Below are 16,779 nucleotides of genomic sequence, written 5' to 3'. Positions count from 1 at the left end.
GGGCAAATACATAGCAGATGCAGTATAACGTGGATAAATGTGAAGTTATCCACTTCGGTAGGAAAAACAGAAAGGCAGAATATTATTTAAATGGTGGTAGATTGGGAAATGTTGATGTACAAAGGGACCTGGGTGTCCTTGTACACCAGTCACTGAAAGCAAACATGCAGGTGCAGCAAGCAGTTAGGAAGGCAAATGGTATATTGGCCTTCATTGCAAGAGGATTTGAGTACAGGAGCAAGGATGTCTTACTACAGTTATACAGGGTCTTGGTGAGACCACACCTGGAGTAATGTATGCAGTTTTGGTCTCCTTACCTAAGAAGGTTCACCAGACTGATTCCTGGCATGGCAGGACTGTCTTATGAGGAGAGATTGGGTTGACTAGGCCTGTATTCACTAGAGTTTAGAAGAATGAGAGGGAATCTCGTAGAAACGTAAAAAATTCTGACAGGGCTAGACAGACTGGATGCAGGGAGGATGTTTTCCCTGCTGGGGGAGTCTAGAACGAGGGGTCACAGTCTCAGGATACGGGATAGGACATTTAGGACTGAGGTGAGGAGAAATTTCTTCACTCAGAGGGTGGTGAACCTGTGGAATTCTCTACCACAGAAGGCTGTGGAGACCAAGTCACTGAATATATTTAAGAAGGAGATAGATAGATTTCTAGACAAAAAAGGCGTCAAGCGGTATGGGGTGAGAGCGGGAATATGGTATTGAGATAGGGGATCAGCCATGATCATATTGAATGGTGGAGCAGGCTCGAAGGGCCGAATGGCCTACACCTGCTCCTTTTTTTCTATGTTTCTAAGAACTTGTTGAGGAGCACGTAGCATCCAGACAAGGAGGAGAAATGAAATCTATGATTGTCTGTGGGTACTGATTAAAATGACGAGAAATAAATGAGAAATGTTCTTAATGTTTATTCATTACATGGAACTATTCGATTCTTTGAGACATGTGAAACTCCTCAAAGTATAGGCCCGTATTTTCCGATCGGAGGCTTCCTGCGTGCGGAGGCCTCCGATCTGAAACAAATCTACGCCCTTACCTGAGGGCTCCAGAGGTCCGGCCATTTCCGCTCCTGGGCCTCTCCTCGACGAAATGAGCAGTGCCCATGTATCCCAGGGGCACATGCGGTTCCCAAGCGACCCTGGGATCACGTGGGCCATGGGGAACCAATGGGAGAAGGGAATCTCCCTTCAAACTTTTGACAGCTTAGACCTATCAAAGGCATGAATGGAGATCACTCCAAAAACACATCAAAACATTAAATAATTTTTTTTTAAATCACATTTTTAAAATGAGTTAAAATTACATTAAAATAAATATTTTAAACAAAAATGTAATTTTTTGAAAAAAATTTGAAGTTTTTTAAGGGGCTAAAAATAAACTTACCTTTTTTTAAAGTATTTTTAAATTATAAATGAGTGGAAAAAAAAAATTTTTGTTACTTTTTTTAAAACTCTTATGCTGGTAATAGCAGGCATTACGCCTGCTTTTACCAGGTGTAAGATTTTTAAGGGATTTCAGGGGGCGGAGGTTCTGCAGAAAGCGGAACTCTCCACCCGCAGAGGCCCTTCTCCAGTGCAGGCGTGCGACCTGTCAAGAGGATTCTTGACACATCGGAAATGCCGGTTTTCAGCACATGCGCTTCGCATGCCTGAAACCGGCACTTGCGAGGGCCCTACGGGTGTGTACACAGCTCGTACACACCTGTAGGCATCGGAAAATACGGGCCATTGTTTAAGTTGGGTTTCTGGCAAATGTTAACAAAAAGGGAAGATATAGCAGCTACAAACTAACTGCTAAACCATGAAGAAAATATTAATAGACAAGTGCAGACATCACAGCAATGTAGCAATCTCAGTAAGAGAAAAGGACATTGATCCAATGAGTTGATTTACTTAAATTGGATCAAACAAGATAGAAAATGATGAATATAGTGTAGAGGTAAAGAAAATAAATGATGTTTGATAAGGAGTAAGATGGCTGAGCTGACAAAATGTGAGTAATGCTTACATGAAGACTGGTAAAGGTGCTAGTTCATTTTCTCTATTTGTTTGACTTTGAAGAAAATAGATAATGGTGGCTCTTTAGAAGAATACTTGCTGATACTTCTTTAATAATTGCTGCAACTCAATAAAGAGCCTTGAACTGAATTAAGGTTAAGTGGATCTGTTTATGAAAACTGGATCTTAAAAGAGTGCCAAGGCAATGCTTGGGTACTTACAATATATGGAGTTCGACAAGTGGTGTTCAATTGTCAAATAAGGTACTAGAAGACATGAGATAAAAGAAATGAGTGTCACCTAAGGAAAGCATAGATCCAAGCTTGAAGCAATGAAATGCTAGGTAGGGTGAAATGTGTGATACAAGTACTGAATGCATTAACTTGTTTGCAAGATATTGCTCTCTGTTATTTAAAAAAAATAATTTAAGTTTTCAAATAAATGAATTTCATACAAAATGAATGAACACATTCAGTACTAAAATTGCATATTATGATTTCAAGCCAAGTGTTTTCTGGGAAAGGGCAAGCAATCAAAAGCTGCACACTTATCAGGAGCAAGGAATATTGACAATGATGAAAAGGTGTTGGTAGTTGCACTTGTAATCAATAATAACTAGCTAACAAAGAGGTTGAGAAATCATACTTAGTTGATAGGGTTATCAGTTGCTTTCCTTTGATTGATAAATGGGAGCCTAGGAACATAGGCCTCGAATTTGCCGGCGCTCAGAGGACGGGTTTGGAGGTGGGTCGGGAGTAAAAATCTAAATGATTGACGGCGGGTTGCAAACCCGCCGCCATCCCGCCTCCACACTATTTTACCAATTGTCAGGTCTGCGAGTCCCGATCAGACCCCACACCAAATGGCGGGAGATGCTCTTAAGGCAGTTAGCAGCTTGTTAACTGCCTTGATAATCTTATTTTAACAGCCTATTCCGATTTTGGAGCATTTTCTGCGTGTTGTCCGACAAACGCGCCAGCTGTATTCTGCCGGGTTTAGCGAGGAGCTGAATTGTTGGCAGCTGGTACAGCAGCTTAAAAGCGGTCCTGCAACATGGCTGAGTTTCAGATGCCACAACTTAGTGCTTTGAAGTTTTGGCAAACATTTTGCAACTCTACTGATCTTGTGAGTGTTAAAGCTGAGATCCATCTGCAGTGTGATCTCCTTGGAATATCCTCTGGCCACTTTGTCTGAGCGCTTGCAACCTCTATTCCTCAACCGAGATATATACCAGCGGAATGGGAACCATTTATATCCCCTCATCCTGGTCGTCAGATTCGGAGGAAGAGCAGCCGTGGCAGCAGCACAACCAGGCACAACAGCAGCAGCAACAACAGGTGCGCCAACCTTCTCCTCAGCCACTTGATGCTGCACAGGGCAGAGGGCATCAGCGCAGGGCTGCACTGCGCTGCAGGAGATACCCCCAACACAGGGTTTACAGGCCGAGGATGAGTTTCCTCAACATGACTGAGCAGCAATGCCAAAGGAGGCTGAGACTTTCGCAAGATGTAATCGCTGACATCTGCACAATGCTGCACCAACACCTGGAGCCCAGAGGAGCGTGTGGACACTCCTTACCAGTGGCTGTCAAAGTCACCACCGCACTCAACTTCTTTGCTTCGGGCTCCTTCCAGGGATCAGCAGCAGATATCAGCGGCATCTCCCAGTCGGCCGCATACACTTGCATCACGCTGGTTACCGATGCCCTCATTGCAAAGGTGCACAATTACATCCACTTCTCCACGGATGAAGCAAATGTAACCGCGCGTGCGGTTGGCTTTGCGAATATGGCAGGCTTGCCAAGGGTGCAGGGCGTCGTAGACTGCACACATGTGGCCATTAGGGCACCCCATTGTGATGAAATATTCCATTCATCACTCATCAGTATTTCTCTGCCTGTGACTGTGGTTGGTTTCAGTTTCATTTCCATTGTATTGTACTGTGTGTGGGGCTCCGCCCATACCTGGCTCCTATGTAAGCTGGCCCAGCCTGCAGCACATTCAGTACGGCAGACCTCTGGATGGAAGATACATTCTCCTCTGTGTGTTACCTTCTAAGTCAATAAAAGCCTTGTTTTGTTTCGCTAACATCGAGTCTCGGATTTATTGAGGCACGTCAATTTTATTGACTTAATTTTCAACACAATGAATCAACTCTTGAAACCCGAACGTTTGGATTTGGACCAGCATGCTTCGGACGCATCGGCATGCTTCGGACACTGGTTTATGTGTATGGAATTCTTCCTGGACAATTCCGCAGCCGTCAAAGACGCTACGGACGCTGCGAGTATGAAACTCGGAATTCTGCGGAATTGGGTAAGCCACCGGGTTTACCCCCTCATCCAAGACGCCGACACGTACCCGGCCGCCTGCGACATCTTAAAGGCGCATTACCAGCAGCCTACGAATGAGGTGTATGCTAGGCATCTGCTCGCTACTCGCGCACAGCGACCTGGGGAATCGGTGGAGGAGTTCCTAGGCACCCTGAAAACGCTTGGCAAAGACTGCAAGTGCCAAGATGTAAAAGCCGCAGTGTACACTGACGAGCTTGTTCGCGATGCCTTTATCACAGGCCTCAGCTCCACTTACATCCGGCAGAGACTGCTGGAAAAAACGGGATTGGACCTGAAACAGGCTGCGGACACAGCACGATCCCTGGATGTGGCCCAGAGAAACTCGGACGCCTACTCTTCAGCCCGCGCCGTCCACGCCGCCACGTGTGCACCAAGGGCGCCGCCATCTTGGAAGGCATCTTCCCTGCCCGGCAGCCCGACACCGTCGGGGCCCCGCTCTCCCTCCAGAAGCCCTACGACAGCCGCGACGCGTCGGAGACCCAACTGCTACTTCTGCGGGCAGCCGAAGCACACCAGAAACCTGTGCCCGGCGAAAGGCACCACCTGCTTTAAGTGCGGTAAGAAGGGGCACTTCGGGAAGGTGTGCAGAGGGAATCCCGCCGGAAAACCCGCCACCGCCGCGTGCGCGCCGTGGGAGCGGCCATCTTGGACGCCATCTTGCCCGACCTCGTGGGGTCCGCCATCTTGTGAGCAGACAGCGTGGACGCCATCTTGTCTCGATCAGGGACCTACAGTGGCATCGGTCACAGTGGACCAGACCAGGCCGCACCCGCTATCCAAATCAATGGTGGACATCGAGGTAAACGGGTGCAGGGTTAAATGTTTAATTGACAGTGGAAGCACGGAGAGTTTTATCCACCCTGAACTGGTACAACAACTCTCCCTAAAGGTGGTCCCTACTCGGGGTACCATCTCTATGGCTGATAAAACCCAGACATCGACCATTATGGGTTACTGCACGGTACAATTGTCCGTTAACGGAACTGTATACGATAATTTTAAAGTATTAATCATGAAGAATCTATGTGCGAGCGTGATCTTGGGCCTGGATTTCCAGTGCTACCACCAAAGCATCACGCTCAATTACGGTGGGTCCCAGCCGCCCCTCACAGTGTGCGGTCTGGCTACCCTGAAGGTAAAGCCGCCTTCGCTATTCGCAAACCTTACCCCTAACTGCCGGCCAATAGCGACCAAAAGCAGGAGGTACAGCTGGGAGGACAGGTGGTTTATCGCGACCGAGGTAGACAGGCTCCTGAAAGAGCGCATTATTGAACGCAGCAATAGCCCGTGGCGCGCCCAAGTGGTGGTGGTAAGGGGTAGCGAGAAGAAACGGATGGTGATCGACTATAGCCAAACGATCAACAGGTACACCCAACTAGACGCCTACCCGCTACCCCGCATATCAGAAATGGTGAACCAAATCGCCCAATACCGGGTGTTCTCCACCATCGACCTCAAGTCAGCGTACCACCAGCTCCCTATCAGACCAGAGGACCGCCCGTACACCGCCTTCGAGGCGAACGGACGCCTCTACCAATTCCTCAGAGTTCCCTTTGGGGTGACGAATGGGGTCTCGGTCTTCCAGAGGGAGATGGACCGCATGGTCGATGACCACCACTTGCAGGCAACCTTCCCCTACCTCGACAACGTCACCATCTGCGGTCACAACCAGCAGGATCACAACTCGAACCTCGAGAGGTTCCTGAAAACCGCACAAAAACTCAACCTCACCTACAACGAGGACAAGTGCGTTTACAACACCACGCGCCTCTGCATACTAGGCAGCGTGGTGGAGAATGGGGAAATCGGACCAGACCCCGACCGATTGCGCCCCCTACGGGAGCTGCCCCTGCCCAACACTCCCAAAGCCCTGAAAAGGTGCCTGGGGTTATTTTCTTATTATTCCCAATGTGTCCCCAACTACTCCGACAAAGCCCGCCCCCTCTTGAAAGCATCCTCTTTTCCGCTCTCTGCTGAGGCCCATGCCGCCTTCAAAAGCATTAAGCAGGATATTGAGCGGGCCACGCTACAGGCAGTGGACGAGAACACTCCCTTTCAAGTGGAAAGTGATGCGTCTGACTTTGCCTTGGCGGCCACCTTCAACCAGGCGGGGCGGCCCGTAGCTTTCTTCTCGAGGACCCTCCAAGGGCCCGAGATCAGACACTCCTCCGTAGAAAAGGAGGCCCAAGCCATCGTGGAGGCAGTGCGCCACTGGCGCCACTACCTAGCCGGCAAACGCTTCACCCTACTTACCGACCAGCGGTCGGTAGCGTTTATGTTCAATAATAAACAGAGGGGGAAGATTAAAAATGATAAGATTCTTAGGTGGCGGATCGAGCTCTCCACCTTCGATTATGACATCATTTACCGGCCAGGGGCCCTTAACGAATCCCTCGACGCCCTCTCACGAGGGATGTGTGCCAGCGCCACCGGGGATCGGCTACAGACCCTCCACAATGACCTCTGCCACCCAGGGGTCACGCGGCTGTTCCACTTCATAAAGTCCCGCAACTTACCCTACTCGATTGAGGAAGTTCGGTCCCTGACCAGGAACTGTCGCACTTGCGCTGAGTGCAAGCCTCGGTTCTACCGCCCAGATAGAGCCCACTTAATCAAAGCTACACGGCCCTTTGAGCGGCTCAGCTTAGATTTCAAGGGCCCCCTCCCGTCCGTCGACCGCAATGTTTACTTCCTGAACATTGTGGACGAATACTCTCGTTTCCCATTTGCCTTCCCCTGCCCAGACATGACCAGCGCCACGGTCATTAAATGCCTCAACAGCCTGTTCTGCCTGTTCGGTATGCCGAGCTACATCCATACGGATAGGGGGGCGTCCTTCATGAGTGAAGAGCTACGCCAGTACATGCTGTCCAGGGGGATCGCCACGAGCCGTACCACCAGCTACAACCCCCGGGGTAACGGTCAAGTGGAGCGAGAGAACGGGACAGTATGGAAAGCAGTCACTCTAGCTCTAAGGACCAAAGGCCTCCCTATCTCCCGCTGGCAGGAAGTCCTCCCAGATGTGCTCTATTCGATATGGTCGCTATTGTGTACTGCCACTAATGCCACGCCTCACGAGCGAATGTTTGTCTTTCCCCGGAAATCCACCTCAGGCGTATCCATGCCGTCATGGCTCTCCACCCCAGGTCCGGTATTCGTGCGAAGGCATGTGAGGGGCCACAAGACGGACCCTCTCGTGGAGTCAGTGCACCTACTCCACGCCAACCCCCAATACGCGTATGTCCGGCACGCCGACGGAAGGGAGGACACCGTGTCCATAAAAGACGTCGCCCCAGCCGGTAATGACAACAACCACGACAACAGCAGCAACAACGACCACAGCAACTCTTACCCACCCACTACTCTTTCATCACCCCCGGAAGAACATCGACCAACGGTACCCCCACCAACTACCCCTTCAACAACCCTGGCGGCACCCCCGGCAGAGACCCAGGAGGCCACCGGGGACACCCAGCCGACACCCGTGGCACCACAACAGCCACGTCGGTCGCAGAGGACTACCAAACCCCCGAACAGACTAAATCTATAGAAGGGGTGAATGTGATGAAATATTCCATTCATCACTCATCAGTATTTCTCTGCCTGTGACTGTGGTTGGTTTCAGTTTCATTTCCATTGTATTGTACTGTGTGTAGGGCTCCGCCCATACCTGGCTCCTATGTAAGTTGGCCCAGCCTGCAGCACATCCAGTACGGCAGACCTCTGGATGGAAGATACATTCTCCTCTGTGTGTTACCTTCTAAGTCAATAAAAGCCTTGTTTTGTTTCACTAACATCGAGTCTCGGATTTATTGAGGCACATCACCCATCACAACCCAGCTGTATTTGTCAACCGCAAGAGATTCCAGTCCCTTACGTCCAGCTGGTGTGTAACCACAGGATGGACATTATGCATGTTTGCGCCAAGTACCCTGGCAGTTGCCATGATTCGTTCATACTGCGGTAGTCTACTGTGCCTCAGCTCTTCTATCCGCCAAGACAACTTTCTGGATGGCTACTTGGAGACAAGGGCTATCCCCTGAAAAAGTAGCTCATGATACCAATGAGGAGGCCATCAAACGATGCTGAGGAGCGCTACAATGCCAGTCACATTTCCACCAAATGCATCATTGAGCAAACCATCGGCTTGCTCAAAATGCGATTCAAATGCCTCAACAGATCAGGTGGAGCCCTCCACTACACCCCAGCCTGGGTCTCCAGAATCATCGTTATCAGCTGTGCCCTGCACAACATCGCACATTAGCATGGCTTAGCACTGCCTGAGTAACATGTGGCTCAGCGCACAGCCTCCTCAAGGCACAGCATCTACATGCAGCTGAGCAGAGCTAGAAGTGTCCTGTGACCTCCGACGAGAACTCTCCATGCTGTCGCTGTCTCCATCATCTGTTGATGCTCACTTGTGAGCTGTGATACACCAGGTGACAACACTATATGTGGCAAAGGACCCACCAAGGTGTGCGTTTCTGTGCTGGTGCTGGGTGCGCTGAGTTCTGGTGAAGCTGCTCCCTCAGAGTCTGCAGGTTCCTCTGAGGAGTCATCTGCCTCTTCCTCTTGGACAGTGGGGAGGGGGGCTCTCGATGGTCCTGTGGGAGAGTAAAGGCATGAGTTAGACATCTGGGGGAGAAATTCAGTTGTTTGCGCCACCCGTTAGCACCTTAAGAGGGCGATAAGTGTGGCGCGAGGCGGCTAGCGCCCGGGCGCGGCGAGACCTGCGCCTCTTGTGAAATTGAGCGGACATTTAGCGGCGGCGCTAAACTGCAACGCCCGCTCAGCTGCGCGCGCAGATCCTGACGTCATTTCATGGTGCAACGCCCTTGGGGCGCCCCGAACTAGAACTTCAGTGGCACCCCCCCCTTTCCGCCTGTCGCTCCCAGCGACTGGTTGACTGGAACGGTTCCCAGTCGCTGTGGGGCTGGGGGGGCGCTATTTAAAGGGGGCTCTTCTTGGCTTCTTTGTGGTAGCCATTTTTGAACCACTCCTTCTGTGAGAGAGAGGGAGATTTGCAGAGAGACAAAGGGAGAGAGCTTTCTGCATTGAGTCAGCGCTCGCAGAGGTACTTTTGGCTTCTGACCAGAACTTTGTAGTTGGTTTGCTTTTTCGCTGGCATAACCTTGAGTGGCCACATACTATGGGGGCTGCAATAGGTGGGAACGTTGGGCTTCTCCATTACATTGAGAGGGCTCAGAGACGCCGAGAGAGAGTGCCAATCATGGCCAGACGGAGGAGGGCCAACAGGCGTCGGCACACGAGACCTTGCCGTTCCAGGGTTTTCCGCCAACAGTTCTCATACCTCAACATGTCTGAGGAGCAGTATTTTCGGAGGCTGCGATTCAGCAGGGAGGTGGTCACTGAGCTCTGCCACCTGCTTCAGCCAGATCTGCAGCCTCAACTGAGGAGCAGGACGTCTCTGTCGGTGGCAGTGAAGGTCACAATGGCTCTCAACTTCTATGCCACCGGCTCCTTCCAATCCGCTACTGGGGACATTGCTAATATCTCCCAGTTCGCGGTGCATTGCTGCATCCGTCAAGTCACGAATGCCCTCTTTAAAAGGAGACATCAGTACATTTCCTTCCCCATGACCCCGTATAAGCAGAAAGAGCGCGCAATGGGATTCGCAAGAATAGCGGGCTTCCCCATGGTCCAGGGCGCCATTGACTGCACGCATGTGGCTTTGTGGGCGCCACAAGAGAATGCCGAGGATTACGCAACCGGAAGGGGTTCCATTCGTTGAACGTCCAGTTGGTCTGTGACCACAGACAGCTGACAGTCACTGTCAATGCCCGCTTTCCAGGCAGCAGCCACGACGCCTTCATCCTGCGCCAGACTTCTGTGGCAGACCTTTTCGAGGCCCCGGCTCACCCAGGAGGCTGACTTCTCTGGGACAAGGGCTATCCTCTGTGCACCTGGCTGATGACCCCACTCCGTGCGCCCAGCACCCCTTTTGAAGAACGATACAATGAGAGCCATCAAGCGACCAGGAACATTATTGAGCACACAATCGGCGTGCTTAAGCAACGGTTCCGCTGTCTGGACCATTCCGTTGGGAGCCCTTCAGTACTCACCTGAGCGAGTCTCCCATTTCGTTGTTGTGTGCTGCATGCTGCATAACCTGGCAATCCTCAGGACTCAGCCATTGCCACCAGACATTAGAGCACCAGCAGAGGAGGAGGAGGAGGAGCACCAAGACGGGAGGGAGGCACAAAGTGCAAGGGCCATCCGTCAGCAGCTTATAGCAAGTTGGTTCTAGGCCCCCTCTGAGGGAATGGCTTCTGCCATTCAAAGAACATGAATGGAACCGTGCTGCAACCCCTAAGCCGGTCAAGGCAACAAATAGTTCAAAGAGCAAGGCCTAGAAATTCAGTTGCGTTTGCGCCCAATTAGGGGCGAAAGAGTGGGTTGCGCCGGAAGTTGCGTCGCGCCCGAAATTAGGTGGGCCCTAACATCGGCGTTAGCCGGTAGCGCTGCGCCGGCACCGATGACATCATCGGTGTGCGCAGTGCCCCGGTACCGCCCGAAACCACGCCGATCCCCATCTTCAGTAGCGGCCGCCTCTTCCGTGGCGGGCGCTAACAACATTGGGAGACCGGGTCCTTACTGCAGCCTTAGCGGCGCAAGTTAAGGTGGAGGTGCGGGGCGGCCGCTTTTTCGGCGGCCGCCTGCCCGCACCTCCTTCCCCGGCCTCCTCCACCCCCCCCCCCCCCCCGGCGGCATTGCCGGCTGGTTTCCGTGGAGCCCGGCACTTCTCCGTTGTGCCGGGCTCTTTTGCCGGCACTTGCAATCGGGGCTCCGGCCGTTGCAGGCACCTCCCCCTTAAGAGAAGGGGGAGGCCTGCAGTACAGCAGCCTGCCGCACCGCATCGGGTGGCGTAGCGGGACCGGGAGCGCTGAAATTCACTTTCAGCGCCCCAAGCGGGGCGGACACACCCTGTACCAGCGCCCGGTTCCGCTTTGGGGCGCTGAAAGTGAATATGGGGCGGGCACAACTGGCTCCGCGGCGGGCGCAAAATTTTCGGCGCAAACGTGCTGGCAGGGCTATACTGAATTTCTAGGCCCAAACATGCACATTCTGAATAAAGACACTTCTTTATTTAACAATCTGTGTGTCCTTCCTGCATGACAAAGTAATAGAGAGAAACCCAAAAAAAAGCAGTCAGACACATAACTGGCTCTCACAACCTGGAGACAATGAACAAAACAGTAACGAAAAAATGACCACGATCCTCGGCCTTCAATAAAACATTTAACAGCATTTTGCCACACCACCTACTTTTTGCCCTTCGAGGGTGATCTGCTTCGCTTGCGAGATTCGCCCCTTCCCACCCTGCAGCTCCTCCGCAATGGGACCCCAGTGGCTGCATCAAGGCTGGGGGAAGGCTGCTGAGTGTCAGAAACTGAGACTGCAGATGCCCTTGAGGGACAGCCTGGACCAGCTTTGGGCCTGGAGGGCCCGGCTGCTGACTGCTCCAACTCTGCATGGGCGGCAGCAGTCTGCCCTACAGGTGGTGGCGGCTGCAGTGGAGAAGTGACAGTGTTGGCAGCAGGAATGCTGTCATCCTGACAGATGACAGCAACGCCCTGGTCGGATGACACACTGGCACTCCCACGGGGCAGCACTGCAGCATGCGGAGCAATCTGCTGAAGCACAGACTGCTGTCCTGCTGCGGCGCGGCGAGGGCCCCGGCGATTCGTGCCCGATCCAGCGAGGGTGGCAGCAGTCAGTGCTCATGTGGCCTCAATCTGCGTCTGCATGAGACCAGCCACTGACTGCATTTCACCACTAAGCACTTGCGTGGCAGCCGCCTGTGCTGCGCCGAAGTCCTGGAGACTCCTTGCCTGTGCTGCGCTGAAGTCCTGAACACTCCTTGCCAGTGACTCAATGGATTCGGGCATCCTTGCCACTGCAGCCATGAGCTCAGTGTGCCTGTGCTCCGCCTGGGCGCTCATTTCAGCGAGGAGCCGCACCTCTTCTGTGCTCACTGTAGCAGGACCCGAGGCCAGACTCTCCCTCCGGGGAGAAGGCCGCCGAGCTTCCCTACCCCTCCCCCCGCGTTGCTGCAGCCCGCTGGGCCCCGGAGCTTCACCCTCCTCAGACCATTCCCCCCTGCTCCCCTCCAGGGAAGACATGTCCCCATTATGGCCATGGGCTGCCTCAGCTGAGGGTGGCACTGATGGTCCAACTTCCTCCTCGTCGTCGCCTTCAGAGTCACTCACAGTGGCAGCTTGAGGGCCTGCCTCCTCACCTGGCGAATCAGCATCTGAAAGCAGGGAGGTACAAGAGTGGCTTTAGTGTGAGGACAGGGTGGCAGTGAGGGAGGCATGAGTGCTGCAATGCACTGTATTGGTTCGATAGTGGCAAAGGATGCTGGTGTGAGGCACAAGTGGAAGGAGAGAGGCCGAAAAGGTGATGACTTTACCATTGCTGTCCAGAACGGGGTCGGCATCTCCAGTGGCGACGGGGCCAATCATCCGGCCTGCCATAATCCGCTGGACTCGCTGCTCCAGATCGGTGAGGGCTTGAAGGTGAGGCCGGCCTCCCCCGGTCTGTTGCTGCTGCCTTCTGTTATGGGCCAGCTTGCCCTGCAGGAGAAAGGACGGGCTCTGAGTACAGTGTGAAGCCCTGATCTTGGCTGCACTGCCTCCCATGGTGGAATAGCCCTTACAGTGTGAAGCCCTGATCTTGGCTGCACTGCCTCCCATGGTGGAATAACCCTTACAGTGTGAAGCCCTGATCTGGGCTGCACTGCCTCCCATGGTTGATTAGCCCTTACAGTGTGTTAAGTGCTGAATGTGCGTGTGAGTTTCATGAAAGGCCCATAGGTGTTGGATGAGGGCTGGGCATTGGGGCTTTCAGGACCCTTTGGCCATAAAGTGAGGTGGACATGCAGGGATGAAGAGGATTCTGAAAAGGGTACTCCCCCTGACGACCCGAGTGAGGTCGTTGAACTTCTTCCTGCATTGCACAGGGGTCCTAGGCACCATGCTGCTGGAGGTCACTCTGTGAGCCACCTCCCTCCAAGCTTTGCGATAGTCGTTGGGCAGCGGCCTCCTGCCACTGTCCGGGAACAGGATAGATCGCCTGCGCTCCACCGTGCCAACCAGAACTTGCAAGGCCCCCTCGCTGAACCGCTGCGCTCGCTCCCTGGCCCTCTCCATGGTCCTAGGCATAAGAATGTGGCAGCAGGTCTGTCCAGACCGAGAATCAGGGCTCCGATGCGCAGGGTGTGGCTGCAATCCAAGATCGAACCTCCCCTTTAAGAGCTGACCGGCAACAGCGTGTCTGCGTGCAATCGCTAACTGGCTGCACCTGCGCTGCACCCGCCCTCGGTGGTAGCGCCTCGCTTCTCAGGCTTAGCGCCTTAAGACAGTCATGCAGCGCCTGTTTTAGCGCTCCAAGCACCTCCTGGGGTGAAGCAGGTCAATTTAGCTGTAGGTGGCGATAATTTGCGCCGGGCGCAAAATTTCGTGCCCACTCGATACTTACGCCCCAAACGGGGCGATACTGAATTTCTCCCCGCTGATATTTAGGTAGCAGATGATCAAAAGTCAGTCTCTATGAACATCAGATGCCATTTCAGTCAATCATGAAATCTAACTGAGAGGGTTACAAATCTATTCTGTCACCAGCTTGTTCTAGTGTGCCCGTCTCTCCGTCCCCCACATCCAGCTCCTCGCCACCTCCCACGATGTCATGAGCAGCCTTCTCAGCACTTGTCAAAGTTGCCAGGGCTGGTGGGCCTCCTCCTGTCATTGCTCTCTCCCTCTTATTATGGGCTATCTTTTCCTGCAAGGAGGGAACAAGTGGAGTTTCAAGCGAAATAACAACAGAAAATGCTGGAAAAACTCAGCAGGTCAGGCAACATCCGTGGAGAGAAATTTGAGTTGACGTTTCGGGTTGGACCCTTCTTCAAAACTGGAAAGAAAAGAAACTAGATCGGAGGCAGGGCTGCGATCGGACAAAAGAATAAAAGAAACAAAAGAAGTAAAAGAGATTAGAAGCTAGACGAGATGGTAATAGGCTGGGATTAGGTGTAAAGTGTACTGGCAGGGCAAAAGATAGCTGCCAGGTGTGAGAGAGAAACAAAAGGAAAGGGTGGGGGGGGAAAGGAGTGGAACAATTACAAGAGAAAATGAAATGGGGGCCGAGGTTATGATCTGAAATTGTTGAACTCAATATTGAGTCCGGAAGGCTGCAGACTGCCTAATCGGAAGATGAGGTGCTGTTCCTCGAGTTTACGTTGAGCTTCCGTGGAACAATACAAGAGGCCAAGGACGGTGAGGTCCGAGTGGGAATGGAGCGGTGAATTAAAATGACAGGCGACCGGAAGCTCGGGGTCACCCTTACGGACTGAACGGAGGTGTTCCGCAAAGCGGTCACCCAATCTGCGTTTGGTCTCCCCAGTGTAGAGGAGACCGCATCGTGAGCAGCGAATACAGTATACTAGATTGCGAGAAGTACAAGTAAATCGCTGTTTCACCTGGAAGGGGTGTTTGGGGCCCTGGACAGTGGGAAGGGGGGAGGTATAGGGGCAGGTGTTACATCTCCTCCGCTTGCACGGGAAGAGGAAGGGCTGTTTGGGGTGATAGAGGAGTGGACTAGGGTGTCTCGGAGGGAGCGGTCCCTGCGGAATGCTGAAAGGGGAGGGGAGGGGAAGATACGTTTGGTGGTGGGATCACTTTGGAGGTAGCGGAAATGCTGGAGGATGATCCGTTGAATGTGGAGGCTGGTGGAGTGAGTGTGAAGAATCCATAACATAAAAGCTTAGAGGGAGACCAAGATGGAGTGAGGTGCCAAGAGGAACGTGCACCCTGTGCGTGTTAGTTGTTGTCATTGCATAACAGTGAAAGCGAGTGTGAGGGGTGCATAGTAGGATGGTGAAGTGATCCAGTACTTAGAGAGAGAGGGATAGGTAAGGGTGCAAGGGTAGTAAGGGTAAGGTGGGATGTCGAGGAGCAGGCTGACAATGCAGAGTGCTGGTGATGAGAAGAGAAGGGAAGCAGATTGAAGCATTTTCGGCACATGTGCGTGACCCAACTGACCTAGCGCTGACCTCCTCAGCAACTTGCAGCCAGGCTGCCTTGGTCTGCGTGGCCCTTGGCTGCCCACTAGCTTCCATGTAAGTGGCATGGAGGGGGTCTCAGGAGGGTCTCGCAGGAGTAAAGGTGGGAGGGTGTCTGTGGTAGGGGAGGCAGCAACTTTTATTGTGGGGTCCGGAGAAACAATCTTGGTCCCCCTAGCCACACAAGGGAAAGTTTTAGAGTTACTTGAGTGTCCCTCCTATCTTAAGGTCTGCTTTTGCCTAGCGGGAAAGCTGCAGCAACTTCCCTGCTCAGGCCCAGGTTGAAACTGCTCCGGGGTCTTTTCATAAATTTATTAGGCAACTTTTAGACGGGTACCTCCTCTGCCTGAAAAATGCTACAGGTCGATATCGGAACTGTTCAGTATCTGAGCAAGTAAGCAACTTGCTCAACGTAACTGCTCATCCAGGCAGGTAGGATAAAAACATCGACCCCATTGCCTTACGCAATGCATTCATTATCAAATGTACAGAAGCAGAAATGCACTCCTTGCAGTTAAATGGTGTTATTATTTTACCACAGTTGTGCTGGAACCTACTGAACAGCCTGAATGAATCCTAACAATGACACTGTCTTATTTAGGGATGGGCCAGAGCAGACTGCTCCTCAGATTGGACAATTTAGTGGCAATACAGCTTTGGAGTCTGTCTACAGTACATCAAACCAGATCCTCATCAAATTCCACAGTGATTTCACAACAGGCGGCTCCTTCATCCTCAGTTACCATGGTTAGTTTTTGCTCTGCATTCATATATGTCTTCAGTTTCCGTGGAATTAAGTTATCAAGTAATATTTTATTTAACTTTAAGTTACATAAGCTAATGTTTGTGTGTTTTCTACCCGCATTTACACAGAATAATATGTAGTTCTACTCCATTTACTAAATGAAACTAAGGCCTTGATTTTTTTTTTACTTTCCCACCTAGGGGTAAACAGGAGTTGGGGCAGTTAAAATGGAGTGGGGACTTATCCACTCATTTTCTGCCCGACCGAAATTTTAAATCACAGACGGGAAAGACACCCGTCCCAAACTGGCAGGGTTCTCTTTAAATATGCAGGTCAGGCTCCAATGATGACACTGGAGCCTGACCTGCCATTTTAACCTGAAGTCTGAGAGGTGGAGCATTGTTAGCTTCCCCACCATGTAAAACCTGCCGGGAACAGCAGACGGGGCCAGAGAAGGCACAGCAAGCTACGTTTTCAGTTTCCTTCCAGGAGGAGCAGATGTGGTCATGGTGTCGCTGGGAAAATGCTCCTCCTGACCCCACAAGGAAGCAATGGCTCACTCCTTGCAATTACAATGTTGCTGCATATAGCAA

General features: G+C 52.1%; 1 protein-coding gene across 1 annotated transcript in view; it reads left to right on the top strand.

Moving 5' to 3' along the window:
• csmd3b (CUB and Sushi multiple domains 3b) overlaps positions 1–16,779 on the top strand; it is a 1,929,854-nt gene that overhangs the window by 1,714,317 nt on the left and 198,758 nt on the right. The window contains exon 42 of the mRNA XM_085993978.1: positions 16,043–16,188. Within this exon, the coding sequence (XP_085850104.1) occupies positions 16,043–16,188 (146 nt within the window). The remainder of the gene's footprint in view (positions 1–16,042; positions 16,189–16,779) is intronic.

The sequence above is a fragment of the Somniosus microcephalus genome, chromosome 7, assembly GCF_052327205.1.
Source record: "Somniosus microcephalus isolate GS21.2 chromosome 7, FLI_Smic_1.0, whole genome shotgun sequence".
Lineage (NCBI taxonomy): Eukaryota > Metazoa > Chordata > Chondrichthyes > Squaliformes > Somniosidae > Somniosus > Somniosus microcephalus.
This window is presented reverse-complemented; position numbering and strand designations above follow the sequence as displayed.